The following is a 10265-nucleotide window of genomic DNA, read 5'->3' as shown; positions in this document are numbered from 1 at the left end:
CGTCTTCTTAGATGTCCATGCAGATCAGTTTGATTTTCCAGCCAAGATTCAAGGAAGAGATTACAGTTCAATTCTCTGTATTCTGAAAAGCTTCAAAGTCCATTCATCAAGGACACTGATGAAGGTAAAGGTTTTATTGAGACCTGTGTGTTTTTTTCAGATCTTTTAGTGGCCTGAAGGGGAAAACTAGGGTAGATCAGAGCATATATAACTAGGGGCTCCGGGTCAGCAGTACATGCTAAGAACCCAAACTTCCCTGAGTACTTGGATCCGGGAAAGTAGCATGAAGTGGCTTGTGCTCCTCGGGCTGGTGGCCTTCTCAGAGTGCATAGTCAAGTAAGTATGGGGACTGTAAGCCACATCATATTCCTTTCTCGGATTTTTCTTTTCATCTGATTGTTCTTCCAACCATCAGGTTTAGAAGGGAAAGGAATATTACTGTAAGAGTCTTCAAGTTCAACTCTGACTTATTGATAAGTAACTTGCTATAGGAACTGTGGATCCCAAGGTCTTGGTATAGATTTGGGTTGCACAAATCTTGGGGTCCAGTCATGTCATGACCTGTTGAAAATACAACTCCTTGCTACTGTTCAGTGCACAGTCTAAGCAGATGTTAATGTGATCCTGTGGAATAGCACTTTTTCTACATTTTGTTCAACATGTCCTCTTTTGACCCTGTCTATTTCAGTGTATATATGCCCATGTCTGCATCTCTGTATCACTGTCATTTATCTCTCCATCTCTTTGGAAGTCACTGGGAATGTATTTCTCTTTGTGTTGTTTGCTTTTAATTTTTCATTTGACTCTTCCTTCCTTTTCAAGCCTCTGAATTTCCCTTACATGTTCCCTATATCTTGGATTCTTCTTTCAACTCTCTCTTCTCTTTCAACTTGGAGAAATATACACTGTCTTATATCTGACAAGCAGTGTGACCACAGCCAACTCAGAAACCTCTTGCATTTCAAATTGTTCCCTTGTAAAAGAGAATAAGAGTCCTCCATCCTTGAAGTCCTTTGAGAAGGAATGAGTGGGATGGCAACAGCAATGCTAATGGCTGTCTTTGTTGACACTTCCTATTTATCAGGTACCTTATATCCGTCACTTCACTTATCCCCAAGATATTCTATTTGGAGGGTTTGTACTGTTACATTCCACCAGTTTACCGAAGGGGACACTGAGACACCACATGGTCATATGGCTTACTCAGTATTGCAGAAAAGAACTTGTATTCAAATCTATGTCTTTTCTATAGTATATGCATAAAATTCTGATAATAATGTGCCTCATAAAAAATGATTAGAAAACACACAGGGCCATTACAATGACAGTTATACCTTAACACTGACAGCTAATTGTGACATCTTCTTTGTTTTTTTGTCAAATGCTTGGTGAAAGAATACCTCTAAGGAGAGTGAAAACCATGAGAAAAACCCTCAGTGGAAAAAACATGCTGAACAATTTCCTGAAGAAACATGCTTACAGACTGACCCAGATTTCTTTTCGTGGCTCAAATCTAACTACTCACCCACTCAGAAACATCAGAGATGTGAGTATTTTGGGAGGATGGTGCTCCACAGCGCCCCCTTGTGCTCTAGCATGGGGCTCATCTGGAGGTGTCAGGTGGGATGTTGGGGTTGGGGTTCCTGCAGGAGGCCAAGAGACTGGAAAAGAGGAACCCCAACCAGAGGAGAAGGCACTCTCATCCTCAACTGTTGGTCTTTGTGACTGGGCCTGGCAATTACCACGTGGCAGGTAAATATGTATTTCTGTGTCAAACATGTGTCATTAGTTTGAGAGTGATTGTTCCTTCTGAACTAAGTGAGCACCTCAGTTACAGTTGAAGAGGGAACCATCACTGATCAAACTGCAGAACCAACTGCAAAGCAATTGTGAATCCCCAGGTAGAGGAATTCAGTTTCCACAGATGCAAGAATGACAGCAGGAAAAAGTTACCGAACCTGTATTATGTGTATGGTCATAAGAATCTAACACAATGCTTACTGTTTTTAAATTAGAAAAAGGCTTATTTTGTCTTCAAAAATACCCAGGCTAGCCTGAGAGATAGGCAAAGAGTAAATACATGTCAAATGAAAGGGTCACCTGTGTGGTGTTGATTGGATGTGGTCTGAGTATAGAGGGAGTGGTGGGGGTTGATCAAGAAGGATCTCCTGGAAAAGGGGGTGCTAAGGCTTGGTTTGAAGAGAGACTACAGAGCATCTCAAATGAAGGAACCAGGACTTCCCTGGCTGTCCAGTGGTCCTGGAGGCCCACTGGTTATGCCTCTGGGATTCCCATGCAGGAGATACCACTTCAATGCTTGGTCATAGAGTCAATATCCTGCATACAATGTAGCACAGGAAAATAATATATCAAATGCAGATACCTCTGTGACCAAAGTCTGTGAGCTGCACGGTGGTTAGAAAGTGGTCTCAAGAGATTATGACACCCAGAGGGAGGCATCAGTGTGGGAATAGAGGGTAGCCAGTTCTGCATTAACCCACTCCCTCCTTCTCCCTGTAGTTGGTCTACATGGGTAACATCACCATTGGAACACCCCCTCAAGAATTCCAGGTTGTTTTTGACACAGGCTCATCTGATTTGTGGGTGCCCTCTGACTTTTGCACCAGTCCAGCCTGTTGTGAGTAGAGAAACCCCATACCTGGACCATCCTTCACTTGCCCTGCCACCTTGTTTTCCACCCTTGGCACCTGATGACACTCATCTCTTGTATCTGCAGCTACAAATATTATGTTCAAACATCTTCAGTCTTCCACCTTCCGGCCTACCAATAAGACCTTCAGGATCACCTATGGATCTGGGAGAATGAAAGGAGTTGTTGCTCATGACACAGTTCGGGTAACAGTGTAACAAATGCTGAGTCAGGACTGGATATGAGGCGACCACTGCTTGCGAAACATATGTAGGACCATCTGGCAGGACACTTCCTAGTCTAACTCCAATAGATATTGGCCATTTTATCCACAGGATCATGTCTCTGGGGCTGCAGTGCCCATGGTGACACACGAGCAAACAAATTAGCTAACCCAGAGAGTGGCTTGAGGTGTGGACTTGTAGCTTCTCTGCCCATGAGCCATTCAAGGTCTATTTAGCTGGGAGTGAGAATGGATAAAATCACCCACTTTTATATTAACAGACTGTTCCTGCCACTTTCCGCTGATAACTGGTTTAATTCTGCAACAACCCCACAAAGCAGGTACTCTGATTAGCTCATGAGACATATGAGGAAACTTAGGTCCAGACAGCAAGGGCCTTGCTGAGAGCACACATGCGGTAAAGGGTGGAGTTAGGCTGACTTTTCAGGACTGAAGTTGCTGTGGGGTGTTTGGGGACAGGATAAAACTGATCTGGGGACCCTGGAGCTAGTCAAAGGCTTCAGGTATCCAGAGTGGGAAACTGGAGGCCTGAGAAGTCAAGGGGCCTGATAAATGAGTCTTACTCTAGAGGACCCTTGAGACTCTAATAAACCTATGGTTTGCCTCCCCCAAAATACTTGAGTAGTTCCCCTCTCTCTCTTTCTCTCTCATACACACTCACAGAAATATACACACATCCTCAAAAATGAATTCCCCAGGCAGTAATTTCATAAAACCATGCAAGCAAGATTGTGTTTTCGCCTTCTGTCTTCCTGGACAGATGCAGAATCCACACTACATTACAAAGAATTCAGTCCATTCCTGTTATTAGGTCACATGATGCTAAAGAGAAGGCTATCTTGCTCTCGATTGTGTTGTCCATAAGGTGGCACCAATGGGACCTGGTCTTACTCTTAGTTACCCTACCTGTACAGAAACCACAAGGCCAATTTGATTCACTCAAATGGTGTTTTTCAGAGGGGCAGATGTTTTAAAATTCACAGCCTCTCTCAAATGGAACCCAAGTTCCTCTTCCACCTTGCTCTAACCATCTGTGGGCAACCAAAGACAGAGCCCAGCCTCAATTCTTCTCTAAGGATCTAATGGCAATGCACCCCAGCCCAGTCTTAGCCCCACTTCATGTATCTGTAAGTGGGAACACTCTTCTCTCCCACAGATTGGGGACCTTGTAAGTACTGACCAGCCGTTCGGTCTAAGTGTGGCGGAATACGGGTTGGGGCGCTGGAGATTTGATGGCGTCTTGGGCTTGAACTACCCCAACCTATCCCGCTCTGGGGCCATCCCCATATTTGACAAGCTGAAGAATGAACGTGCCATTTCTGAGCCTGTTTTTGCCTTCTACTTGAGCAAGTAAGTCTGAGATGGACAATTGCTTTTTCCAAGTTAGCTGTAAGATGCTTTCAGTTGCACAAAAATTATAGAATACTTGAAAAAGAAGTATCCTGGGATAATATAACCAAGGATAACTATGGCCCCAGGGCCCTACCTGGCTTTAGCACTGGCTTTTATAAATAAAATAATTTTGGAACACAACCCTACTCCAGGACTCAAGACCAGTAACTTGGTGTAGCTGGGTGAATTATGAGGAAGGCTAATGGAAGGCCACAGGAAAGAAGCTGGAGGAAAAATCAATACGATTTGCTTATGAATTTGATAAGGAAGGAAGGAGAAGGATGGTGGATATATTTCCTTCCTCATTGGCACTTCACTGGGAGCCCTGGATCAGCTCCACAGTTTGTGGAGCCAGTGATAAATGAAAGTGTGGGACACGAAAGTGTGGGACGCCTTGTTCAAGAAATATTAGGCATTTCAAGACAGGGAGAGCAGAGGTGGGGTCCCTTCTGAGTGTGGGGCCCTTTGGACAGTGGAGGTCACAGGCCAGTGGAGCCAACTCTGGGTGACCTGAACCCACATCCTTAGAACTCCCAGGCCTTGATTTTCTTGAAAAAATGACAAGATGGACACAGGGAAAGCCAAATACTTCAGCACCATGTCCTCTGAGGGTGTTTGAGCACTCAAGTCACAGGAGGTCCAGGGCTTCTTCAGAAGATATAGTGGGTGGAGCTCAGACAAGTGATTCGGCTTCTAACCTCCTCTGTTCCCCTCATGAGACAGTAACAGACCTCAGTCTGGATCTCTATCTCTCCTAGAGACTATTTCTGCATCTGTACATGGGGACCTTATTAGGGCCTTGATGCGTGGACAAGCACAACTCTCAGACAGTGCTGTTGTTGCTGTTCTCCAAGGATCCCACCCTCACTTCTCTCTACAGAGACAAGCAGGAGGGCAGTGTGGTGATGTTTGGTGGGGTGGACCACCGCTACTACAAAGGAGAGCTCAACTGGGTACCATTGATCCGAGTGGGCGACTGGAGTGTACACATGGACCGGTAAGCCTCTCCTTCTGAGGGTCAGCCCAAGTGATGTTCCCACTACTGTACATGGACACAGGCAGACATACACAAATGCATTCTCAGACACACAGTCACACAGACATATACACCACCCACAATGACACAGACAGACACAGACACTTGGAAACATACAAGCAGACACATACAAACCTACACAGAGACATATGTAAACATGCATAGTTAGTCAGAGACACACAAGCACTCACAGAGACATATACAAACACACATACAAACGAAGATACAAGCACATAGATACACAAACAACCTATGGGTTCATAATCCCCAGGCCTTCTGAGGAAGGCTCTGACCAGGGTCCTAAAAGAGTCCAGAGATGTCTGTGCAGCTGGGAGAGAGCTGCACCCACTGCCCTTTGAGGTGGGGAGCATGGTTAGAGGACTCTACAGTGTGGTGAACAGAGGATCAGGGAGAATTTTACCAGCCTGAACAGAGTTATGATAAGATGACCAGCTGTCCAGGGCTACCAAGATATAGGAAGTTCTCAGTACAGATAAATGTCGTTTTAAAAACAAGGACAATCCTGAGCAAATGGGGAAAACTGGTCTTCTTAGGGAGCAGCTACCCAGCAGTGGAGAGAGGATGCCTGCAGTCTTAAGACATAAAAGCAAGTAAAAAAAAGACACACCAAGTTCTTGGGCACACAGTGGAACAGGGGCTATTACAGAGAATCAGGAAGGTGGGATCCAGGAGTGACCTGAGGACAAGAGGCATAATTGATAGGATTCTGTGTGAGACCCTCAGACAAAATCTGACCTTTCTTTGGAGTTTCTGTGGGCTAGTCATTTATTTCCTGGCCAAGGTTTCAGGGTCTGAGCTGGTTGTAGGAGCAGTGCTGGGAGACACCCTCTCCCAGAGGAGCCCCTTTCTCCCCCTACTATAGGAATCTGCTGCCCCTGCGAATCTCCATCTTCACTCTGTGTGCAACCCGTTATTTGTTCCCCACCAGATACAGCTCTTTTGAGGTTTCTTATTGTTTTCTCAGTCTTCATTCACTCATTGAACAGATAAGCATTGGGCATCCACCGTGTGTCAAGCACTTTAGGGAGGCAATGAAAGGTTGTTTTTGAATCACACAAAGACGCCGGAATTCTTGGCCCTGAATAAGAACAATTCAATCCGGGGCCTTAGACGAGGCTTGATCACTCAGAGCGTTTGTGTAATAAAGTTTTATTAAACTATAAAATAGATAGAGAAAGCTTCTGACATAGGCATCAGAACGGGGCAGAAAGAGTGCCTCCCCTGCTAGTCTTCACCTGGATGTTACATAGTCACTAGCATTCTGTTAATGAAAGAAAGGAATGTCTTAAAACTCAGAATGGCACCAGGCCCCTCACCTATAAGATGCATTTTGGGATAATCTTGGCACCAAATGGTTCCTCCTGGGCCATAAAAAGATTAACTAGAATCTTGAAGAAGGGCAGATCACCATACAAATAGTTTCATTTACATAGATTAGGGGAACAATATCTGAGTATAACATGCTGGTTTGTCAAGTAGGTTCTGAGCCAAAAGGTGGAACCAACTTGAAGACAGAGTTTGGGGTAAATGTATAGTACATTAGCATAGCTTAAGATAAGCATTTCCATAAGAAAAGGCATTGGTTATCTCTAGGTTTGAGAATAGTTAACTTCAGGTGAAACAGGGTGTCATTAAAGCAACACAGTATTTTAAGAGAAAATTCCTTTTAAATTTGTATAGAGAAGGAAAAAAATATCACTAGTTTGTTTCCTCCTGCCCCTTAAGAGAGATAAAAATGTCTGACACTTGCAGGCTACTTCCTCCGTTTGGAGACCCCTGGCCTTCCTGCCTGTTACCCTCTCAGTAAGAAGAATAAAACTCGCCCTAAAATCTAAGAAGGCAGATGTACATAAAGTGACTCGCCCAGATAGTGAATTGTGACTTTGGTACATGCTAGACATGAGGAGGAGAAGGCAATGGCAACCCACTAAGGTACTTTGCCTGGAAAATCCCAGGGACAGCAGAGCCTGGTGGGTTGCTCTCTATGAGGTCGCAGAGAGTGGGACACGACTGAAGTGAATTAGCAGCAGCAGCAGCAGCAGTCATGAGGAAGGGTCTACAGAGAGTGACCAAGACAGGAAACTGATAAACACCAGGGGAAAGACTTCCCGAAAACAATACAATTAAGCGGGAATCTGGAAGATGAGAAGGAATTGGCTAGTCAAAGGGGAGTGGAGTCTTCTAGGAAGGAAGACCAGCTTGTGTCAAGGTACAAAAAAGATCCTGGTGTATTCAACTACTACATTTGAGGATGTCAGGAAAGTTTTGTGTCGAGAGCAAAGGAAAAGAGGGAAAGAGACGAGGGGCTGTTTAGGAGACAGTAGGGAAGGGGGCAACTCTGGGGAGACTCAGATGCTTGCTTTCTTCCATTGTCTCTCAGCATCACCATGAAAAGAGAGGTTATTGCTTGTTCTGTTGGCTGCTCGGCCCTTGTGGACACTGGAACATCACTTATCCAAGGCCCAGGAAGACTGGTCAATAACATACAGAAGCTCATTGGCGCCAAGCTTCGGGGTTCCAAGGTGAAGGGTCATTCCCCAGGGTCACTCCCAGTCTCCACACACAACAAGGATCTCCATACTCAACCTCTCCCCCTCTCTCTCTAACAGCATTACGTTTCATGTTCTGTGGTCAATACTCTGCCCACTATTATCTTCACCATCAATGGCATCAACTACCCAGTGCCAGCTCAAGCTTACATCCTCAAGGTGAGGGGAAAATACTGATGGTTGGTTCTCAAACTGGAGTTGGCAGGAACCCTCGGGCTGCTGCTGGGAGAAGGGTGCTCTCTGGCGGCCATGTCACACCATTGCAGATGCTGCTGAGCCCTATGGCTGGGCCAATGCCTCCCACAAATCCAATCACTTGAGAGAAAAGGTCTGTGTGGGACAGTGATCGTCTTGAAAAAAGTGTGGAGAGGCCACAATATATGGAATGGCGAGAGTCAGGGAGAGGGGAATACTAACGTCCTCAGTCCTCAAAGAGCTTCAATTCAATCTGAACCCTTAGGTGCATGAACATGAAATTCAGCTCTAGCAGTCCCTGAAATAGGCCATGTTACAAGGAGAATGGCTGGGGACAGTCCCAGTGTGATGTCCCAGAATAAGTTAACAGTCTGCCTTCCCTTCTCAAGATTTTTCTGGTCTGGATGATAAATTACATGGTCAGCCTAGTCCTCGCCTGCATATTCCCCTTGCTCTGGACTGGTGCCTCCTTTGTCAGTTGGGATAGTCAACCTGTCTGTCAGAAGGTTGGATAATAAGGTGTATAAAGGGTGCACAGTGACTGCTCAGCCCCAGCACAAGGGGGAGGCTTCCTGTCAGCTCCCTGCGAGAGTTCATTGCAGGCTGATGGACTCAAAGAAGGCTTTGAGGAAGAGAGGGAATTTCAGGAATTCTAAAATTACAAACTCATTGAGCCATTTTGAGGGTTGCTTGGTTCTAGGCAATAGTGCACTGGATTCTATGCAAATGGCATCTCAAGGTGGTCTGCACTAAGGCACTAGGGACTTACTAGGGCTGATGAGGGCTACGGACTGACCAGTGGGGATGGGGAACCAGAGTACGTTACCCACCCAAGCCTGGAGTGGCCAAAGAGGGTGAGTGTGGGCCGAAGGAGGCTTCTCAGAGTTCCTGAGTAAAGTGTTCAAGAACATGTTGTGGGCACTGCTCTATTTAAAATGGATAACCAACATCGAGGTACTTTGTAGCACAAGGAACTCCACTCAGTTATATGACAGCCTGGATGGGAGGGTTGTCTTTGGGATCAATATACATGGATACATACGGCTGAGTCCCTTTACTATCCACCTGAAACTCAGAATATTGTTAATCAGCTATACTCCAATACAAAATAAACTTTTTTAAATAAAGTATGCATTGTGGGGATGCAGGAGGAGAACCAGCATTCTCTGCAGAGTAAACAAGGAGCAGGAGTCAGAAGGAAAGACACAGGGAGTGAGGGGAACTATGGACACACTTTTCCTTTCTAAATAATTATTTTGAAGTGTGGCTAATCTTCAGTTTTGCGTTAAGTTCTACTGAAAAAATGTAACTCAGTTATACACATAAAAATATATTTTTTCTTATTCTTTTTCATGTGGTTTATCACTGAATATTGAATATATACCTGACGCTCTACAATAGGACTTTGTTGTTTATCGTTCCTCTGTTTCTCCACTTCCAGTCCTTCACTCACCACACCCTTCCTCATGGCAACCTCACGTCTTGGCCCTCTTTGGTTTTGGATGAACTCTCATACCCTCTGCTGCTGAGAAAACCCCTTGATACTTACTAAAACAGGGAAATAAAACGAAGAATTTTGCTGGGTCTGGATATCGGTGGGAGTCACTGGTAAGGGCTCATGCTGACTGGTGTGTGTTTCTGACTTCCCCAGGATTCTAGAGGCTACTGCTATACCGCCTTTAAAGAGAAAAGAGTGAGGGGATCTACAGAGAGCTGGTTACTGGGTGACATCTTCCTGAGGCTGTATTTCTCGGTCTTTGATCGAGGAAATGACAGGATTGGCCTGGCACCGGCAGTGTAAATTCTTGGAGTGGTTCAGGAATCAGTAAGGACGCTCCTAACACTCACTCACACTAGGGCATTCCTGCCCAGGATGCTGGTGAACTGTATTTGGTGGTCTGTACACACTATGCTCAGTAAAGAATAAAGAGTTTCACTCTTAATTGTGCTGCAACAAATGTTGACTCTGATTGTGTCTGGATGTGAAGGATCTAGAACCAAGTCTGAATCAAAATTGAGAGGAGCCCTACTCCAACTGGCTTCAAGGAAAGGGGAGACTCATTGAAATGATTCTATAAATCCAGGACACAAGAATCAGAGCAAATACAAAGATCTCAGGGACTGGAACCAAGAAATCAGAAGTCATCAATTATCTTTCACCCTTGCTATTTCCCTTCA

General features: G+C 45.1%; 1 protein-coding gene across 1 annotated transcript; it reads left to right on the top strand.

Annotated features, from left to right (window-relative positions):
- The first annotated feature begins 235 nt into the window (after positions 1-235).
- Positions 236-9939, top strand: LOC120874499 (pregnancy-associated glycoprotein 1-like). Its single transcript, XM_040255927.1, has 9 exons — positions 236-336; positions 1396-1546; positions 2521-2638; positions 2738-2856; positions 4051-4244; positions 5167-5283; positions 7724-7865; positions 7953-8051; positions 9739-9939. The coding sequence occupies exons 1-9, from the start codon at positions 236-238 to the stop codon at positions 9886-9888; spliced, it is 1191 nt and encodes a 396-aa protein (XP_040111861.1). The 3' UTR covers positions 9889-9939.
- Positions 9940-10265: the final 326 nt, after the last annotated feature.

This window comes from Oryx dammah, unplaced genomic scaffold, assembly GCF_014754425.2.
Source record: "Oryx dammah isolate SB20612 unplaced genomic scaffold, SCBI_Odam_1.1 HiC_scaffold_15, whole genome shotgun sequence".
Classification (NCBI taxonomy): domain Eukaryota; kingdom Metazoa; phylum Chordata; class Mammalia; order Artiodactyla; family Bovidae; genus Oryx; species Oryx dammah.
This window is presented reverse-complemented; position numbering and strand designations above follow the sequence as displayed.